The 22,099-nt window shown below is 34.5% G+C and overlaps 1 protein-coding gene and 1 long non-coding RNA gene across 3 annotated transcripts; both read right to left on the bottom strand.

Annotated features, from left to right (window-relative positions):
• Positions 1-1,596: 1,596 nt before the first annotated feature.
• LOC111472651 (thioredoxin Y1, chloroplastic-like) lies at positions 1,597-5,900 on the bottom strand. 2 transcript variants are annotated; one of them, XM_023118269.1, is made up of 5 exons: positions 5,637-5,900; positions 5,019-5,107; positions 4,203-4,380; positions 3,243-3,317; positions 1,597-1,790 (listed from the first exon to the last, which is right to left on the bottom strand). In XM_023118269.1, the coding sequence occupies exons 1-4, from the start codon at positions 5,826-5,828 to the stop codon at positions 3,252-3,254; spliced, it is 525 nt and encodes a 174-aa protein (XP_022974037.1). In that variant the 5' UTR covers positions 5,829-5,900; the 3' UTR covers positions 1,597-1,790; positions 3,243-3,251. The 2 variants fall into 2 exon arrangements, with proteins under 2 accessions (XP_022974037.1, XP_022974038.1); XM_023118270.1 differs by having other exon boundaries at positions 1,597-1,791; positions 3,247-3,317.
• Positions 5,901-19,888: 13,988 nt separating this feature from the next.
• On the bottom strand, positions 19,889-20,577 carry LOC111472646. The gene is made up of 2 exons (XR_002715470.1): positions 20,300-20,577; positions 19,889-20,209 (listed from the first exon to the last, which is right to left on the bottom strand). It is a non-coding gene; the product is annotated as an uncharacterized LOC111472646 (long non-coding RNA).
• Between the last annotated feature and the right edge of the window lie 1,522 nt (positions 20,578-22,099).

Here is a 22,099-nt window from a genome sequence, read left to right as displayed (position 1 = left end):
TTCTGTGATGTGGTGAAATTTGAAAGCTATTGGAAGAGTAGCAAAACCAAGAATTAGGGGTAAAATGACCAAAATACCCCTATAACTACTTATTTAAATTCAATGTCTATACGTGCTCCACTTCAAATGACTTGCTACTTCTTATAAGTCTTATTCCTAAAGACAAGAAGGTATGTTCAAGATTCAAGTTGATTAGAGCAAGCTTGGAACCTAAAACAAATTAAGACAAAAGAAACAGACTCAAGACACTTCTAAAACTCTCCAAGGAATTCATTATGAATTTATGACCTTCTAGAAGAACTCATACTTGTTATTAGAATGGATTCATATGTTTACGAATGTATGTTACAACTTATGCCGAAAGGAATTATGAACTTTAGAAACTTACCAGACGTAGAACGAAGAACAATTCCATTTAAGCTCGAGAATGGTAGCTAACCATAATAACTTACCTAAATATTTAAAATATTACTGCATAAATGGCATTTAAAAATCTGTTGTTTTACATACAGTACTTGGGTTAGATTAAATACGGATGAAAATATTTTATATGAGCTCAACAAAATATAATTCGGGTTACATTAAATACGGATAAATTTATAAATTCACTGCAATCAAACTGTACCTTGATTAGTTCCCCAATTAAAATAAAATTAATAATAATATAAAAATACCAACTTTGTCTTAAAAAAATATACAAAATATTCTTAAATTAAAAAAGAGCTTTCAGAATGTTTCTTATGACATAAATAATATTGATGAATTTTCAAAAGTAACGTTAAATAATTTGAGATAATATATGAAGTGTCAGTATACGGTTTTTGTCAATATATTAACGATAAACAAAAAAAAAATTAAGATTTTTCTTTATAAAAATAAAAGGTGATAATGTTAATTTTAAAATTTCATTCAAGGGTATTAATGAAACTTTTTTAAAGTTTAAATGTTTATTTGAAAGACTATTAAAAGTTGCCGGTATATTTTTGAAATAAAATACTAACGGTTTTCATTCCAAACAAGCCGTAAATAATAACTCATATTTTTTAGACAAAGTTTAGGGGAAAAAAAAATAGAATCCACCCATTAGAATTGAAATTATACAATAATAACTCGATCCTATGAAGCCTCGTACTCCCATTTATTAACTGGTCCACAAAATATCGTAAACGGGCTTCAAACTAATGTCACTAGTTGGATTGAGTTGAAAAAATATTTTGGACGAACTTAAGTGATGATAGAGTTCTCAACCCAACTCAACTTATGAGTTTTTTTTTTAAAAAAATAAAAAATAAAAAAATCCTACTTACTAAAATCTCACAAAACTACAATATCAAATATTTACATTTCACTAACATTAGTTAAACGTTAAATATTCTTAATTTTACTAAAAATAGGTAACCCTATTTTTGGGTTGGTCCGATCACCAAAATAATGTCAACCTAAACACTAAACCGAATTTTTGGTTTTTCAATTTTTCAAAAATTCAAAGAAAAAGAAAACTCTAGCCTATGATTGAGTTCGGTAATCCGGGTTGGTAGGGTTATTAGATCATAGGAACCCGCTAACTTATAATGAACACTAACCGTCTTATAAAAATAAAATAAACAAAAACTGTTATTGAAATTTGTCAACGTCCATGGTTACATACTTAAAATATTTCAATTATATAATGATCTAGATGTATTAGGGGGGGAGGGGTGTTAATCGTATTGAAATTTGTCATCTACAATACCCAGAATTCCTGTCGAAGACATTGATTTCCATTTCGATATCTTCTCAGTGATATCTCCCCTGAGAATAATTAAACCATGTAATAAGAAAATTTTCGAGTTTATAGTATCCGGAAAGTTCTTTAGTCCTGTCATGCAAGCAACTGATAAAAAAATTACTGCTTCAATGTCAAATGGGATCATTAATCTTAGACATTATTAATCAACACTCAAATGCTTCCAAGATTTCGAAACTCAAGAAACTATAAATATACACAGACTTGCAAGATTAAGTGGGTGAGTGATTAGCCTTTAAAATTGAGCACATTTCGCCATATTTTTAAAACTTGTCAATCTCAACAATACTATACATTATCTATAAGCTTTGGAATTATGTTTTGTTCCGTAAGGTATTGTTTTGTTCGCCAAAATTTACAGAAAAGATTCCCACAATATTTAGCAGAATGATTATCTTATAAAATGCAGGACTGATATGTTAATCTGGCGTTTTGATGTGGTTGGTCTGTGGAGAAGTTCATATCAGAGCAACGAGTTTGAATAACTGGGAAGAAGATTCTAAGATCTCACATCGGTTGGGGAGGAGAACGAAGCATTCTTTATAAGGGTGTGAAAACCTTTTGCTAACAAACATGTTTTAAAAACCTTGAGGAGAAGTTTGAAAGGGTAAGCCTAAAGAGGACAATATTTGCTAGCGGTCAGCCTGTGCGGTTACAAATGGTATCAAAACCAAACACCGGACGATATGCCAACAAGGGGGCTAAGCCCCAAAGGGGGGTAGACTCGGCAGTGTGCTAGCTAGTAAAGACACTGGGCCCTGAATGGGGGTAGATTGTGAGATCCTACATCAGTTAGGGAGAAAAATAAAGCATTTTTATAAGGGTGTGGAAACATCTCCCTAGCAGACACGTTTTAAAAACCTTGAGGGAAAACTCGAAAAGGAAAACCCAAAGAAAACAATATCTACTAGTAGTGGGTATAGGCGGTTAGAAAGATACCGTTGTTTCATACACATGTTTGTTGTATATTATCAGATAGGTTAAGCAATTACCTTTATTATTCTTCAGGAATGTCTAGTATAAATGTTTGTTAGATTTAATGCTTCTATCTACGTGTCAGATAGATAGGAGTCTGCTTTAAATACAAAAAACCAGGACTCTTACACGACTGCCCATGAATCATAATGTTATATATGGAAAGGTAAAAGTCTAGTTCTACTACCAAGCAAGAAACTGAAGACCCCAACTTAGTGTTGTGTATGGTACTCATACTAGAATTACAACTTTCACATTAATGAGCTGATTCTGACTTGATACACCCTACAAATGTAAGTTGTGTGCTTAAAGTGTCTACTCGAAATGCATTCTCTCATCAACTGCATACCATTCATCGGAACTTGAATTTGAAATTACTTGAGAAAATTGATTTTGATGCATACTAGGTATTGATTTGTTTTTTCTTTTAGTTCTCTATGCATGCAAGTTTAGATAAACTTTTCAATCAAGGTATAGAGTCTCACCACTGTTATTGCTTAACCTTCAGGGAATTTTCAATGCGTTGAATGAGTTCACCCGCAGCCAAAGCTCCTTCCTGCATGTAGATAATTTGCATTCATGTTTAAAATAAACAATAAATAATCTAAGCACAAGAAACTGAAAGTCCGTTTAACTGACATTTACCGGAATGTCTAAAAAAGTTTCAAGATTGTTTATGGCATCTCACTAAAACCAAAAGAAAAGGCGAAAGAGTTGTAGTCTAGATAGAAAGAGGATGTACTTGTAAGCTAAGGTAGAATAAGTTACTCATTTATGGATTTATGGAGTAGTTTAAGAGAATTGTTAGTAGATTTTACTCACTTATGGGACAACTATAAGAGAATTGGTAGCAGTTATCAAAATTGTGAACCAAGTTTTGTCCTTTAATTCGAAATGTTAGTGGTTCTTAACTTGAGGAGAAAGTTTAGAACCGCTAGTAAGTGATTTCTCCATTATAAATATTCATGAGATATATGCTCTTTTCACCCCTACACCAACAAACAAAATTGAAAAGCTAATTATTTAAGGTTTTTTTGTTCCAAAAGATCTCTCCCCTCTAAATTTTTCCTTCGCTTCTTTTACTTATTTCGATATATTTTGATTGTGGGTCAAATTCAAACATGATAATATGTTAAAAGCAAGCAAAGTGAAAATATGGGCATAACTTTTAACTCTTTAAAATTAAACTGGGAGCATGAATTGAGGAAAGATACAATGGATAATGGTTTCAGAGAAATAAAGGATAGAACATAGTAGAAACTTCGAGTGTAACTACAGGATTTCTTGGAAAAACTTCCGGTTTTCATTCAAATTCAGAAAGAAAAAAGATGCGATTGAATAAAGATTCTGAAACATATATGTGATTTCTTGACGATCTAGAGTTAGTTGTACATTCAATATCTCTCCAAATGACTAGAAATAGGACAAAGCATTCACTTACGAATCGGTCAAGGGGTTTTCCATCTTTGAAGAGGATAAACGTAGGTAATGCCTCTATTTTGTATTTATCAGCAATGACAGGATATTTCTCAGTGTCAATCTTGACCACCTGGACTGTGTCACTCAGCGCATCACTAACTTTTTCAAGAATTGGAACCATGAACTGACAAGGACCACACCTGCAAACGAACAGCTATTGATATGTACTAAGAGACATCAATCATACAATATACTTCAATGAAGATGTGAAGAAAATGTTGTTGAAATTATCAAAAGATATTTCAATTCATGCCACACTCAACAGGAATCTCTCGATTCATATCAGAGCTATGTTTACCCATCATTTAAAAACTACCTTTTTGAATAAGAAAATTATCTGTTCTACAATTCAACCCCTGTTCTCCTCAGCAGCTCAGCACTAACTTGCTAACTGAATCATATTCACTAGCTAAAATTGCTCAGGAAAAACAACGGCTTATTTTGAAATTATACATTAAAAACATGATTCCCACATATTACTATTATCTGTTAGGAACCATGACTCTCACAATGGTATGATATTGCCCACTTTGAACATAAGCTCTCATGGCATTGCTTTGGACTTTCCTAAAACGCCTCATAGCATTGGAGATGTATTCCTTACTTATAAACTCATGATCATTCCATAAACTAGTCAACGGGACTCCCTCTCAACAATATCTCTCAACAATATCAACAAGTGAAGTGGGGTAAGATATAAAGCCACGCCTGCAATGCTCTTGTAGAAAGAGTAGCTTGAAAATGGGTGTGTGCATGTGAATGAGATAAAGAGACCAACCAGGTTGCATAGAAGTCCACTAACACGGGCTTGTCAGAGTTGGCCAATAAATCATCAAAGGAAGAAAATGTTTGGTTCTTGGCTTTGACCTACAGAAGTTAATTTGTACAAACAAATCCATCGTTATTCATTACAGCAGTTTGAACACAAATTGTCATCCATATTTAAACAAGCAACTTGAGAATCGGGAAAAATATTAATGCAGCTTTTAAGAGCAAGAAGAAGGGGATCTCTACAAAAAGGGAAATGCAATCCTTCTAATTACTCTGACTACTTAAGAACTTAATTTTTCTTATAAGACTAAAACTAATTGAACCAGATAGATTATAGTTTCTTCTTAGGTAGACGAACAATGTAGTTTCTAGTTCTACGTAAAACAGAAGCAAACACGGATACAATCAAAAATCGAATTAAAGGACACCAGAAGTATGAGAAAAACAATTGCATCACATAAACTTCGTTCACCAGAATTAGGCACAACAACTAACGATAAGTCGCTGAAGGTTAGATGCGAAACAAAATCAACAATAAGAACAAAAGGAAAGTCCAAGGATTCCAAATTCTTTATCAGGTTCCTCCAAAAAAACAATAAACAGATCTAAGGAAATAGATTATTACCACAGGAAAGATTCGAGACCGCGACGGCGCAGAAATCCCACAGTTTCCAAGTCGAACACATCGAAGCTGAACCGGTAGCTGTAGAGACGAGGAGGAAAACAACCTAGATGAAGATGAATCATTCGCGGCGAAGCGATTGGAGCGCTCTGAGGTGAGGAGAGGATAAGGTGATGTTGAAATGGAGGCCGCCATGTGAAGCTCTGTGCTCGCTCCTACAATGTCGATAGAGGAGTTTTGTCGTCTGTTTTGGCTATACGGAGAAGCCAAAGGGAAGCGGAAAAATATAGTTAAAGTGATCTTTTGAATCAACGAGAAAAATAGAAAATATAAAATTAAATTAAAAAATTAAAATATATATAAAAAGGAAAAAATTAAAATAGAACATGACTTGAGTATTAAAAAACATACGGTAAGTAACTCTACTGTTAGTCTCGAGAAATACAATCACATGCAATTACGGTGGGACCTATCATTTTATAATAATCATGGCTTTGAACCTTTTTCTCTATCGAGGCAAAGTTGGATGTGTAATACTTCTTGATACATGACCCGAACATGCGCACATGGACCCACTAATCAAGCTCATAGATGTACCATTTGAGTATGCCCCTTTGGCGAGTGGATATTCACGCAGCTGGAAGTCACAGAGGGAAAGGAGCTCGTATAATATCATAACGTACTTACTATCGTAATATACGCATTCGTCCTAATTATAATGGAGAAGTATTCCAATGCACGTGAAATACAAAATGCATGAGATCTCATAATATTAGATCATGACACATAATTATGACACAACATTTCCTATGAGGCATGCATAGTATACCACGTATCTTTTATGGTTAACATATATAACTTATCAATGTCTCATAGGCCTAGAATGAACATGCTAACCTAATATGTGGCATGGCATATGGAGGTTCATGCATCATATAATATTGATATCACAATGTAGTTTCATAACATAGCATAATCAGATCATAGTATAATTTATATCATAATATAAATCGTTACACATGTGATGACCCCAATTTTAAAGGTTGCCATTACATGCATCTATAGTGTGCAAAAAAAATTATGTAAGAAACGAGAGATTTACATGTTCATAATAAAGTCATTAAAATAATATGGGTGAATGATCTGCCCCAAGGGCTACAAAGAAAACAACATGCATATAACTATCATATCTTTGGTCCCGTGACGATCATCGCCAAGTTATCAAGTGTATAGGGGAGCTTTATCTTTACTTGAAAAATCATAGTAGCACATGATTTGAGTATTTTAAGAAATACTTAGGAAGTGACTTCATTATCGGGTTAAGAATTGTATACACAAGCAATCATGGAAGGACCTATCCTTTCATAAAAATCATTTCATGGCCTTGAATTCTGCAGCCCACATATGCGCACATGGATCCACTAGGTGGACGTATATCCCTTGGACCTGTCTTCAGCTAGCATTCACACTATCGAAGCCATGGAGGAAAAGGAGCCCACATAGTATTGTGGTGTACACAATACTATATCATAACATCATAGCGAATATAAATGTCCCTATAAATGTTCTAAGGTAAGCGTCTATGTTAATCATAACGAGAAAGTATCCCTATGCAAATGACACACAAAAATGCATGAGGTCCCTATAGTTTCAAATCATATAATCTGTACATTGTACATTCGTTCTTTCATAAACATTTTCATGAATACATTCTTGGCATATCAACATTTCTTAGTCTCGAAAACAACCATGCTAACATGGTGTGCATGACATATCATAGCATAACACAAGTCATAATATATTGTCACATAGTAATGACATAACATAACATAAGCCATAATAACATAACATAATTCACGTCATAATAATCATAAAACACGACACATGGAGGGGCCAGAAAGCACGTGTTGTTCATACATCATTCAATTCATTTGACCATGCCCAATAGTAGAGTCACTTACTTGGTTGACCTAGGTTGAAGTCACTATGCTCCCCTTGATGCTAACTTAACGATGCTCCTTAAAATTTAATTCTACCTAAGAAGTTTCACAATCATAAATTAAAATTCTACTATACAAATTGGCTCACCTAGATTTGCTTAAAATACTAACTCCAAATAATTTAAGTTAGCTAAAAAGTAACTATACTAACCTTAAATGCCTCCAAAGAGTTGAAACTGGTAGGAAAGTGTCAAGTGTATTAGACCCAAGCTGTATCACTAGAGAAGCCGACCTAAAGCCGTAAGAAAATTTATTCTCCAACTAACTCTGATTCATAGTTTCAACCAAACCAAACCAACATGCCACCTGCACGCTCGACCAGACTAACTCCAGTTGATCCACGTTCCTCCTTCCACCTGGGATGCGTGAGCCGAGCCGATTCCCAGTCAGCTCACTTACGGCTTGCGTGTGGCTCGAATTGAGCCATCCCCCTGTCCTAAGCTCTAGCAACTCGAATTCAGCTTTGGTCTGGCTCAAACGACTTACACGACTTGGGTTAGACTTATTGGACTCATTTTCGACATTTTTTACCCTTTTGAAGCTATTTTATACCTCTATTTGCTCAGTTTAAATTATTTTGAGATAAAAGATCGAGATTATATTATACTTTTAGGTAAGCTTATCTTGTTTGTTTATTCTAATTCGATGACGTGGAATAACATAGGTTGGATCAGACATTGAGGAATATATTCGAGTCAACTCTAGGAACTTTTAGTGACTCTGGCTTAGGCCAACCATGTAAGTGATTCTATTCTTGGCTCGGTTGTTTGAATTGTATTATGTATGATGATGCCTACCCTGTGGCTCCTGTATGTGTCATAATTATAATTATTATGCTAGGTTATGCTATGTTGTACTATGCTTATGCTTATGCTATGCCATGTTATGCTACGTTGTCTTATATCATGTTTATAAGTTATGCTATAGTGTGGCTATACCATATTGTAGTAATATGTTAGGATGATGATAATTTATGATGCATAAACCTCCAAGGAAAATACCATGTAAGTTATGCTATGTACACATAAAGATTTGAAAGGAATTATGTATGCATAATTCACAAACTCATTATGTTATACATGAATGGAGGTTTTACTTGCATCATTAATTTATGTCATGATTTTAAGTTAGGGAGACTTCATGCATTTTTATGTGTCATATGCATCAGGATAATTCTCCGTTATGATTAGTACAAACGCTTACATTATGACTCACATCATTTTATGTGCACCATGATGTTATACGGGTCATTTCCCTCCATGGTGTTCGACAGCACCAAGCAAGCGTAGATGTGCACGTATTCAACCTTCCTGGTGCATGAGGGTGCGTGACTAGCGCGTTTGATTTCTTAAAATGTTTTAGAAATTTTGGGGCTCCTAACACACAAAAAAGCTAGCTCGGGAAGGCATGCATCATCAAACTAAGTAACCACGCGGATTCTATGAAGTAATACTTGTAGGAATCGCTAGTACTTGCTAGCATGCAAGTATTTCTTACCTTATGTGGTCATAAAATGCATGTTAAGGACTTTGGAAGGGCATTTTTGGATGAGTATGTATGTATGTTATGAAAAATTACCAGTATATCCCTAGGTTGAGATTAACAAAAGCCATGTTGTTTTATGTATTATGTGAGGCTAGAAAGAGAATATGCATGACTAGAATACGAGTTGCCCAATAAGGATGAGTGTGGTATGAATGATGTAAGAAATTAGAAAAAAATGGCCCTATGAAGAGGTTTCTGATGAATGATGTTTTATGTGTTTTCCGTTTTGTTAGAAAGAAGGATGGACAATTGTGATCTATGCTCCATGTGATTGATGAATATTATCTCTCCCTTGACCTTATTTGCTTGTATGTTTGCATGATACATTATTTGTTAGCATAAGGTATTTAACTGTGTGTTCTCCATGTAGAGCGTGTTTATCTGCATAGAGTTAGAGCATTAGAGTTAGGTTGACTGGACGATGACCTAGGTTAGGATACCTCGAGTAGACTAAGCACTTTAGGATCGTGAGCGACGGTTAGAGGAGAAAGATTTGAGGAGTAAGGACAGAGCAACCTGAAGCTAGGAGTCTGCGTTAAGCCACCTAGTCGCTCTAGGAATCCAATAGACCTCCTTAAATCTTAGATATGACTAAGGTGAAGTTTGAAGTGTGGATTACATGCTTATGTGATCGATACGAATATCTTCCCACTAGACCATGTATGAGAGAACTCAATTAAGGTTAGGGTGCTACAACTAGTGCAGTTTACTTGTTGACCCAAGTCAATACATTTTTAATAATCTCGCACTCCAAGATTGTGAATGATTAGAGGTTTAGACTTTTGTACACCCTAGAGATTTGTTTGGCCCAACAAGCTAACCCCGAATGTCTTGAAAAATAAAAAATGAGATTTGAAGCGCACAGACACCCCTAGTGACCTAGAAGGCCACCACGACAACCCTGGAGAAAACTAGAGGTATTCTGTAGTTGATAGCAGCCGGTACAGCATTTGCGGAGCTTTCACCTCCCTTTTCGCTCCGGTATGAAATCTTTGGGCAAGGTGTGAGGCCAGTTAGGAACATATGACCTGAAAGAAAGTTTGGTTAGATTATCCTATACGGTGGATCCATCCTATGGAAGGACATCGATCATGTGGGTAATCAGCATAGCTGGCGCGTAAAGGGGGTAGCGCCCTCGACCTTGGGTGACTACATGGCCTGTGGAATTGATTCACCAACTATCCAAGACTGTGCAGATCAAGAGCTATACACCTAGAGTCTAGAGTAAAGTCTCTGATCTTCTGCTAGGTCATGGATGCGACGATAGCCTACAAGTAGGTTACTTATTGAAATATTTTTTTACTCACCCATTTTCCACTTCTTTCTCTGCTGTTTGTAAGCTGCTCGTTGAGGTAGAGGAGCGTTCGAACCCTACAAAGAGGGTTATTTTAGAGCGTCAATCCGTTTTAACATTTTGGAGTTTTTTTTAATTTTGTTTTATAATTGTATTTCACATCGTTTCTCCAGTTTGTAACATTTTGGACAATATTACCTTATAATTGATTTAATTTTGTATTTAATTTGGTGTTGTTTATTTATTTATTTATTTATTTTTCCTTATGATTTATGTTTTTTTTTTATTTTTTTATTTTTTTATATATTTTTTTTTACTTTATTTTTTTACTCCCTTTTTAGTCCTCAATTTGAATTTCAAAGCCTTTGAAACTCCGATCATGACAAAACATGTCACAAAATTTGCCATAACTTAATTGTCCCGAGAACGTCACAAGAACTCGAGTCATAAAATCATGTCAAAGTGTCACCAATTGTAGTCCGATGAAAAATCGCAAAAATTGCCCAACAACGAAACTATTTTTTTGTGTTTTTACCGTTAATATGTTTCAAAATCACCAAATCTTAACTCTTTGTCACTCTAAATTTTATAAATATTGACCCGAACTTAATTTCTTCAACGAATTTTTTAAATGATGTAATAAGGGTTTTAACACTGGGGTTTCGTGATGTAAAGTCGTTAATTTAATGCTACAAAGTCCTTTTCTTCTTAATTTTTTATTAGTACAATTTATTGTATATATAGAAATAGTCTCCCAAGGGTCTTCAATATTGAAAGGTATTTACATCGGTCAATATCAAGGTGAACTCTTGAGAAGGGTAAGATGGTAATTTTATTTCTAATATTTTACGGCGGCACTTGTTGGGATAAAACTACAAAATAAAAAATGATAGGTCACATTTACAGAGGTATCATTAAGGTCGTTAATTGATTTAGAAAGGATGTATAACACAATTTAATTAAATTAATCTTATAACTCAAAGTTATAGTAGAAAATAGTTCCTAATGAGTAGAACATTCCTAATAAGAAAACTTTTTGAAATTATCCAAAAAAAAGATCCAAATGAATGTAAATTTGATTTACTAAATTTTTGGTGGATAACAAATGATATCACTTAGATAGTTGTTGAGTCCCTATCAAGATTTGTTTTTTTTATTCTATTCAATATTTAATTCTTGAAACAATATTTAATGATGTAGAACGGGAGGGAATCTGATACAGAAGCTAGAGAGTAAAATATTTCCTCTGGCTCTTTGGGTGAAGCAAGCTCTCTTAGCTCGAATAAGCTCGAATAAGGGGAGGAATAGGAGACCATCAGTCTGGATGAAAGACTATGCAACGGGAGAAGATATTTCTGAAGAAGATAGGCTCACTTGGTCATGTTTACCACTACTGATCCTGTAAACTTTGAAGACGCATTGTGAGAAATGAAGGCAAGCCATGGATTTGGAAATGAAAACAATAAACAGAAATGACACATAGGAATTGATGGAGTTACCTGAGGGCGGAAAGAAGGTGGAAGTGAAATGGATTTATAAGACGAAATTCAATGAAAATGGGGAAGTCGACAAATACAAGGCTAGGCTTGTAGCAAAGGGGTATACTCAACAACATGGAGTAGACTATACTGAAGTATTTGCACCTGTTGCGCGCATGGAGACAATTCGTTTGGTGGTAGCACTTGTAGCTCAAAGAAGTTGGTCTATCTATTAGCTGGACGTGAAATTTGCATTTCTATATGGTAATTTAAATGACGAGGGCTTGCAAAAGGGACATGAGCAGAAGGTTTACAAGTTAAAGAAGGCACTTTATGGGCTTAAACAAGCTCCAAATGCTTGGTACAACCGTATATAAGCCTATTTTATGAAGGAAGGTTTTGAGAAGTGTGACTATGAGCATACTTTGTTCATCAAGATAGGAAAAGAAGCCAAAGTATTAATTGTAAGTTTTTATGTCGATGATCTCATGTTTACATTGAAATGAGGAATTAATGTTTACCGAGTTTACAAATTCCATGAAAAATGAGTTTGACATGACAGATCTTGGTAAGATGAGGTATTTTCTTGGCCTTGAAGTCTTACAAAAATCTAGTGGTATTTTTATAAGTCAGAAGAAGTATGCTTTGGAGGTGCTGAAACGGTTTGGAATGGACAAAAGTAATTATATTCATAATCCTATTGTCCCTGGATGCAAACTTATGAAAGATTATGAAATAAACATGGACAAAACTTACTATAAGCAAGTTGTAGGCAGTCTTAATTATCTCACAGCAACTCGACCAAACATAATGTTTGTAGTGAGTCTGATTAGTAGGTATATGGAGAATCCCACTAAGCTTCATTTACAGGCAGCAAAAAGGGTACTACGTTATTTGAAGGGAATAACTGGGTTTGGAATTTTCTATCGGAAGGGAGGAGATGATGATTTTGTTGCATGCACAGACAGTGATTACGCTAGAGATTTGGATGAGAGAGAGTATTTCAAGCTATGTGTTCTTACTGAGTTCTGAAGCAGTATCATGATCACCAAAGAAGTATCATGGTCATCAAAGAAATAACCAATAGTAAGTCTATTTTCTATCGAGGCAGAATTCATAGTTGCAGCTTCATGTACATGCGAGGCAGTATTGTTAAAAAGGGTGTTGGAAAAACTGGGTCAGAATCAAGACAAGTTAACTATTATTCGCTGTGATAGTAGCTTTGCTATCAAGCTTTCAAAAAAACCTAGTAATGCACGGTTGGAGTAAGCACATAGATGTACGTTTCCATTTCCTTCGAGAGCTCACAAAGGCTGACACCATGGAGTTGGTGCATTGTGGCACATAGGAATAGTTAGCTGATGTGATGACTAAACCACTAAAATTGGATGCTTTCTTGAAGTTGAGAGAACTATTGGGAGTCTGTTCTAAACTGATTACTATTTGTGTTCAGTTTAAGAGAGAAATGGTTAGATTTTGTTATTCTAGATTTAGCTAACATTACTATTGATTTATTTATTTGATTTAGTCCTAACATATTTAGTCATACCAGTCGTTAGACAGGACTGTTTATTCCTTGTTTCCAGTGTATTTTGTAAGGCTATATAATAGTCGATTTCATTCTTTGCGTGAGATTTCTCCAAATTCTTCTAATCTTTCTAGTTTCTCGTTCTTAACAAGCCCATGCCCTATATGACCCTTGACCTCCCACCACGAGGTACATCATGATTTCATTTTTTACTCATTGAATCTTCAATCGAAAGATCCAAAGGTTAAAACTTTTTTTTATAAAGAAAAAAGGCTCACAGAGGCAGAGTTTCCAGGTTAACATAGCTTGCATCTTTTGTTACTTTCCAGTCGAGCAGCAGCTTGGTTGGCTCCTCTAAACAACCTGATTTTCGAGACCTCGTGCATTGCATTACCATAACTCAAATCAAAATGAATTCAAAAAAATCACTCTTGTGATTCGGAATGAACCTTTCTCGGTGGAAGAAAAGGAATAGCGATGGGGCCCTCCACTTTCAATCATTAACAAGTTTCTGCCAACCAGCAAAAACAGGATTCTGCAGACACCAAAAACAGGATTCTGTGGAGCAAGACATAAGAAGCTGTTTCCCGTGCACGATAATACGCCTTCCTCCGATTCTTTTTCTATTTCTTCTTTTATTCCATTCTAATTACAGAAACTAGAAAGGAAAGGAATTGACTGAATTTGGGAAGGGGTTTTGATTGATCAAAAAGAAGAATCTACTTCAACCGATATGCCCTTAGGCATGGCCAGATTAGGTTGGGTTGACCTTGATCGGGTTTTAGGCCACAAACCAATTGTTGAACGTTTAATGTTTTTTGTTTTATCAAAATTGATGTTGAATCACCAAAATAGTGAAAAAGTATTACATTTTAGAGAGAAAAAAAATGTGAGAGAAAAAATATTAGAGAGAAAAAAGTTGGAGAGAGACAAAAATAGAAGGGAGAGTAAAAAAAAAAAAACATTGAGAATATAAGTGTGACCAACCTAAATTTGTCACTATCGTATATAATTTAAACTCGTATGTAGAATTAAACCTTAAAAACATTCTCATAAAACAAAACATCTTAAAACACAATTATGTTCTTACATGTTTTGAAAATACAAAACAAAACTTTTATCTTAAAACACAATTACGGACTTACATGTTTTGAAAACACCTTTGAAACAAAGACTAAAGAAAATAAGTAAACCTTTAAATTAAAAGCGTCCTATTATAGCCTAAGTTTAAAAAAAATAAATACTACTACCCTATGCATGTATCATGGTCTCAAGTTGCAATGTCGTCGTCAGCCGTACAGGGACACCTCGTCTTTGCCTGAAAAGAAGTATACAGGGACATCTTGTCTTTGCCGGAAAAGAAGTAGCACATGACTTGAGTATTTTAAGAAATACTCAGTAACTGATCCCACTATTAGGGTTAGGGAATGCAAACACATGCAATTCATGATCTCGGGACCTATCATTTAAAATCATCATATGGGTGGCCTCCAATCTCGGACAAATTGGATGTGTAGTACTTCCTAACACACGACTCACTCGTGCAAGTGTGAATCCCCAGGGGCTCGCACACCCCCTGGACCCTCTTTGGTCAAGCTGATTTGTAACAACATTTGGAGGTCAGCGGAACCCCATAGTGTCATGCTCCCCATGAACACCCTCAACATCATATTGTGTGCGTCCGCCCTCATCATCATAAGGTGTGTCTGCCCTCATCAGCATAAATGGGGAAGTATCCCAATGCATATGAACACACAAAATGCATGAGGTTCCTATCGTTTTCATCTTTAAATCATCTTTAAGACACAACCCTATACACCGTTCACACATTACTCTAAGTAACATGCAACATTGGCCTTCATACATTCCTCAGCATTCGTTTAACTAGGGTCGTGTCTTTAAAAACTTGTCTTCATAATGCATTGTGACATTTAATACATGCACAACATTTTAATATGGAACATTGTCATATGAAGTCATTTCATGATACGTGTCGCATCATCTTATTATTATGCATCTTCATTATCATGTCGACATCATGTATATCATAACATCATCATATAACATCATACGTCTCGCATCATCTTATTATTTTAAATTACAGTATTCTATACTTTCTTGCCTTCTCATATTTAATCTGATCTTTCATTTTCTTTCTGTTTGCATGTACTATGCTTTATCTTTTAATTTTTGTTGTCTTTTATATTTAATCCGATCTTCCATTTTCTTTGCATGTTGTAATATCGAAAAAAAATAGAAAAAAAGAAAAAGAAAAAAAATTAAATAAAATAAAGTCAACAGAGGGGCAAATAGGTCATTTTGTCCCTCCAACCATTATAGGGGTCCTTCAAACCCTAGCACAACACCTTCAAAGAGAGAAAAAGAGTGTGGGAGAAAAGTTGAGAGGAGAAAGGAGTTGTCGGAAATCTCATCGGACCACCGTGAGAGTCGTCTCCAGCCACGATCTAGTGGCAAGGACTTCTTGGAAGGAAGAAAAGGATTTTGGTGATCGGAGCTCCATTTTTCTGTCAAGAAAATCGAGAATCCGTAAGGTAAGATCTTGAGCGTTCTTCTTAGATCTAGAACTCTCCGTTGTGAATCAAGGTATGAAATTTTGTTTGTTCATCTAGAGGAAATTCTCCACAAGATTCATGAGGAAAACTAGCCATAATTCTGGTCCGAAGGCGAAAATTCGAGTTGATTTTCAAGAACGGAGGAGAGAGAAAATTTTCCGACGAGTCACGTGTCAACCGGTGAGAGGAGGAGCGTGTCGGCAAAAAAGTGACACATGTCACTCGGTGAGTGGAGCAACGCGTCACACATAGAGTGGAGTGACACGACTCCATACGACCATTGACACGTGGCAACTCCATCCAACTTGAGGTCCAACCCAGTGGACGATCCAAACCAAAGCCCTAGGTCCAGTCGACCTGCGGTCCAAGCTGACTAAAACGACCCACCAACCAAACTGGCCCAACGAACTCGCAAGTAAGCATTCTTACAGTGCATGGCAGCGCGTGGGAGTGCGTGAGTTTCTGTTTCCGTCCGTCCGACATCTGTTCTTCCGATTTTTGTCCCGATTTGATTCTAACAATGTTTTTATGTGAATTAAAACTTAATGGGAAAAAATCAGTATTTTTGTACATATTATGGGCATAAAAATGCTAGCGAAAGGGCACGCGTCAACAATGTAAGTCACCACCCAGAACTTGGAAAGAAATACTTGTAGTTCGGTGTACATGTATGCTAGATTAATTTCCTTAGTTAATTAGATTTTTCCATGTGATGAACTTAGGTGGCAAAGTGTATGTACTATGAAAAGTCAACCATGTTTTATGCTTCCACTTAGTATGTATCTACTTATGCATGCTGAAAGGAGGATGGAAAAATTGTGAACTCTGCGTTCCGGGTGCTGATGGATGTTATCGCCCCGTTGAGCATGATTTCCTATTTTTGCATAAACTGTGTATAATGTATATAGTTCTTGATGCTTGCACCATCTTGATAATATTTTAGAAATGTTATAATGATCGGCCTAGGGACCCATGATTAGAGTGACAAGTCACTAAGCTTAGATCAATCCCTTCCCTAAGAACTTAGCGTATCACCCTGAAAAATGTAGTAACTTAGGGGTATTCTTGGGCTGCTAATTGTCTGAACAGTATTTATACCTTCGTGGGAGGACCAGGGACTTCTGATCAGTTCTTACTGCTCCTAGCCGTTTCATATGGGAAAAGTGTCCCCACGTCGTAGCTTACATGGGAACGGGTTGGGTCGCGCCCCCCCATAGGGGGACTATTATAGGCTTAGGAAGTACTCAGTGACACAATCGCACTTTTGAAGGCAGCGGACTAGCGATTGTGCGACACTCACTTTCTAATGACAAGTGAGCTAAGTCAATTTGTTCTTGCGTCGTCTACGGCCAAGCGACGTATGATCGAGCCTTTAGCCTTGGTTTAAAAGAAGGTTTTAGAAAACGAGGTAGAGAGAGATTTTTGAAAGAGACGTTATATAAGCAAGCAAGAGAGAGATAACAACGGCTTAGCATATATAACCTTGGGTAGGGAGAACTTGACAACTAGTCATATCCCTCTATAGTACATTCTGAGGCATTTCATGTCTGGCAGGCCTAGACATGATATTTTTGAGGCGTCATACGCCCTAGAACTACAAAAGTAAAAACACTAGAATGAAAAGACATGACAAGGGTTTGGCTTGCCATGGGCATGCGGCCATGGGCAACACGCCCTGGACGAGCATGACCGTGACACTCAGCACGCCCCTGGGCAAGATACCATGTAGTCTTAGTTAGCCATGCAAAGGTAGCACCTCATAGAGAAATATCGGTGATTACAGCTCGGCACAAAGAACCCTTAGGTAATGAAAGGATGAAGAACCAGTGAAGCTTCGAGGAGAAAGTCCCAAGGGGAAAGCCCCAAGGAACTAAGACTAGAACCAGAACTAGAACCAGATGTCCTAGAGCCAATTAAGAGCCCGTGGGAACCTGTTAAGTTAGGATGCGATGAGAGCCTACAAGTAGGTGACTTACTAAGTATAATTTTTATACTCATCTCATTTTTCCTATTTTTTTTTTCAGGTGATCGCTAGCTACCGATCAAAGTGGAGGAGCATTCGAGAGTTGTGCGGTTACAGAGCGAGTTGTTCGGAGCACCCTTTTCGATGTGTTGGAGTCTTTTGTAAATTTTTTTTTATAGTATTTCTTTTTATAAAATTTGTATCCCCTCATAGTATTTGATTTTTATTTTTATTTTTAATTTTTTTATTTTTATTGGATTTTCATTTTTTTAATTTTACTTTTATGTTATTTTTTTTCTTTTTATTTGCTTTCGCTTTATGTCTTTTTTTTTTTGTTCCGGTTCCTATTTTCAAAGCTTCGAAAATTGGGTCAGGACCGTATTCTGCTTTATCTTTTATATTTTTTTTTAGAAATATTCTTGACCAATTTTGAATTGATTTTTTCTTTCACTATTTTACTTCTAAATCTTTCCTTTCCTTTCTTTTGATTTTGTTAACCGTATTTAAATCCGGAGAATCCCACGTTCATTGTAGAAGAGAACAAAACATCCTTTTTACAAGAATGTGTGAAAACCTTCACCTACAGACACGATTTAAAGTCTTGCGGGAAGTTCGAAAAGAAAAGTCTAAAGAGGACAATATCTTATAAAGAGAAGAAAAGTGTTGTGGAACTAATCCCGATAGTTATATGTTGTCTTTTTGTTTGCATCATATATAACACCAATTTCAATCTCTCAAATATTGCTTTCAAAATCTCTCTACCCAATTTTCTAAAACTTTCTTCTTGAGCCGGGGTTAGAGGCTCTAGCATACGTCGATTGGTCGTAAGCGACGCAAGAATGAATTGGCTTAACTCACTTCTTGTTGAAAAGTGAGTGTCGCACAATCGCAAATCCGCTACTATCAAAAGTATGATTGTGACTGGATGACTAGTTGAAAATAAAACTAATTTCTTATTTATATTTGACAAAAAAAAAAAAAAAAAATTATAAAATGTCCTTTAAAATTAATTCTAATCATTTAAAAATAGAGTTTAAATCTTTTAAAATTAAAATTAATTTAATTTAAAATAATTAAACTCTATTTTATTTTTGGTACAGAAAAAAAAAATAAAAAATAAAAATGCCAAAATCAAACCCTAGGGAAATGAAATTTCTTTTCCGCCCAAGGGCAATCGGTGTCCATTTACTAACCGACCAAGATTGGGTTTGGGAGGGGCATATATGGAAAAATAATAATGCATGTCAATCATAAATGAGTCATAAAAGCTAACCTACCAACTTTAGTGGATGTCAGAACCTCAATAAATAATAAATTCTATTTCTAAATTTTTAATTTTATATATATATATATATATATATATATATATATATATATATAATTTTTTTAACTTAAAGTTTTATATTTAATAATACATAATGATGGTTACTTTAATTAATTAAATTGCTATGTATTCTTTGAAAAATCGAAATTTATTAATTATAAAATGATTTTACTTCAATTATAATTCAAAATCAACTATCAATTATTAAAATTAAATATACATTAAAAAATAAAAAATAAAAAAGTACGTAAATATCGAGTTAAATTTTTATATTTTTTTTATAACTTTTATCTTTATTTATTTATTTTTTATTCAAATAAATTTAATATAAATTATATTCATTGAAATTGGAGTTTGGATGAGACCATCCAACCGACCAAAATATGTCTCTGGTGGCACTTAGTCTTGGAGACAACAAAATATATATTATAAATAATAATAATATTTTGAATTTTTTAATAGTACTGATCATTCCCTCCTCGAATAAAGTACGTCTCTCCTTAATTGACAGATTGAATTCTATTGATATGAGTATGACTCTGATACCACGTTAGATGAATACGATTTTCTCCAATGGGATGATATTCTTCACTTTGAGCATAAGCTCTCATGCTTTGCTTTTTGGGAAGCCCAAAAAGCCTCGTACCCATAGAGATAGTGTTCTTTGATTATAAACCCACTGCTACTTCATACACTATTTTTAGGGTTTAGAGATAGTGTTTTTTGGGAAGCCCAATACATATTACATTGCTACACAGATCTAAAACGAGGCGATGCTAGTTACAATATCTTAGTCGGTTTGACCACCGCCGCCGGTGCTCCACGGCGGTGGAGGAGGAGCATGTCCTTTGAAGTACTCACTTTCCTCCTCCTATCAAACCCAAGAAATATATATATTAATTCTTCATTTTGTTTCTCATAGGAAAAAGAAGGAAACACAGTAAGAGAAAGAGGTACTTACAGATTCATCGGGTGTTGGTCGGTAACGTCCATGGTGATTAAATCCGAAAGACCTCAAAATGGCGATGAAAAAGTGTAGGAGGCAATCACAGAGAGTAGAATGAGAATGAACATCAGGTTCATCAGTCAGCTTGTTGGTCCTTTCCGTTGAATTCTCCATTTTGTTTCCTATTTTTCCACGAAAGTTAAGAATTTGTGTCGTGGATTGATCTATGGTTTTGCGGATAAGAGTGTCTCTATGTCTTTGTTGGCTCTTAAATATGTACACATACACAATAAAAGGATTCAATGTGCTACCTACTCCTGTTTTTCTTCGAGGTTCTTTATTGCTAGCTCACCTCACTGATGGGGTACTCCGTCTCGGTTAGGTTGGCTTAGGTTAAGTTAAGAAATTTGTTTTTTTCATCTAACTTAAAAGTTCACGTTGATTCGATTGGATTGGTATCCAATCAATCCTCTATTTTTAGATTGGGTTCTGTCAAATTTTTATTTATCTCCAATTTATAATTATTTAAATAATATATTAAAACTTTGTAAACAAACACATAATTTTTTCGTTTATTGGGGCGATGGGGATTCGTATTTTCCCCATCCCGAAAATGATAAAACAAAGATATGAAAAAGAAAGGTCAACCCGTGTATTTCTTTTGATTCTTTGAACAAGAAAAAAATACCATTTTATATTTTATAATTGAGTAAACAAAAGATTTCTTATTTTTTTTACATACCCGAAAAAAAGGAATTTCATATTCATCCGCTCAAAACATTAGGAAATTCCAATAATTGCTTTGATAAAAAAAATGTTTATTTTTATTTGAATCTATATTTTTTAGTGATAATTTTTTTTTAATAAATTTACATTACATTATTCAATTATTTATTATTTATATAATAATATATAATAATAAATTTTTATAATATAAAAAAATTTTATTTAAATAATCAAAATTATAAACGAACTTCTACTCGATTTTTTTTTAGTCAAACTGATTCTGATTCTTTCCATCTTTCATTATTTAGTTGATTTTTCTCAAAAACAAAACTTTGTGACTTCCTTGTTGAAATAGATTGTGATAGCGAAAAAGCTTTCAACGCTGCCCAAAATAAGCTGTCTTTCGTTTTATGACAACATTGTCTTTTATGACAACATTATTACTTAATTTTTTTTATAACCAGAATTTTTCAAAAAATAGGTGATAGGTTACTATTTTCGCTTATTTTTTTATTTTTTTTTTGTGAATAATTATTTGTGTTTGTTGGTAAATTTTTAATATATTTTATGTAATATATTATTCGAATACAAACTAAAACAGGTAAATAGAAAAGGGGTTAATAGGTTAGTAAAATAAATAAAAAAATAAAAAAAAAACTATAAAATATTTTAATTGATGTGATTGATAAAGTTCTAAATAAAATAAGAAATTAAAAATAATAAAATAATATAAAAGAAATTAAACAAAATAATAATAATAAAAATGTATATTTTTAGCTATTAATATCAATTTTATCTATGAATTTGAAATCGAGCCGATTCTGTTCGAGTTCAGTAAAAATGAACTTAACCCTAATTAAAATGCTAATCCAACCCAATCCAACTCTTATAGTTCGGGTTAGGTTGATTCGAATTGTCGGGTTGAATATACACCCTTAATCACATCCATGGAACCTGACTGAGTGTCTTTATTGTAGTTTTATTTACTAAGTTAAAAATTTTAAATTAATTCATAAGAAAAGTGTTTGAATAAATTACATAAATTTTCAAACACTGTTTTTGTTACCGCGGTTAATTTATGTAGTAAAT

Source organism: Cucurbita maxima, unplaced genomic scaffold (genome assembly GCF_002738345.1).
Source record: "Cucurbita maxima cultivar Rimu unplaced genomic scaffold, Cmax_1.0 Cma_Scf00081, whole genome shotgun sequence".
Taxonomy (NCBI): Eukaryota; Viridiplantae; Streptophyta; class Magnoliopsida; order Cucurbitales; family Cucurbitaceae; genus Cucurbita; species Cucurbita maxima.
This window is presented reverse-complemented; position numbering and strand designations above follow the sequence as displayed.

Bases quoted from the DNA above. Each gene is read 5' to 3' on its own strand.
- LOC111472651 (XM_023118269.1), bottom strand. From the start codon at position 5,828: ATGGCGGCCTCCATTTCAACATCACCTTATCCTCTCCTCACCTCAGAG. The intron at 5,108-5,636 runs GTAATAATCTAT...TAACTTCTGTAG, and splicing joins GGTCTCGAATCTTTCCTGTG to GTCAAAGCCAAGAACCAAAC. The intron at 3,318-4,202 runs GTAAGTGAATGC...ATCTACATGCAG, and splicing joins GAAAACCCCTTGACCGATTC to GAAGGAGCTTTGGCTGCGGG.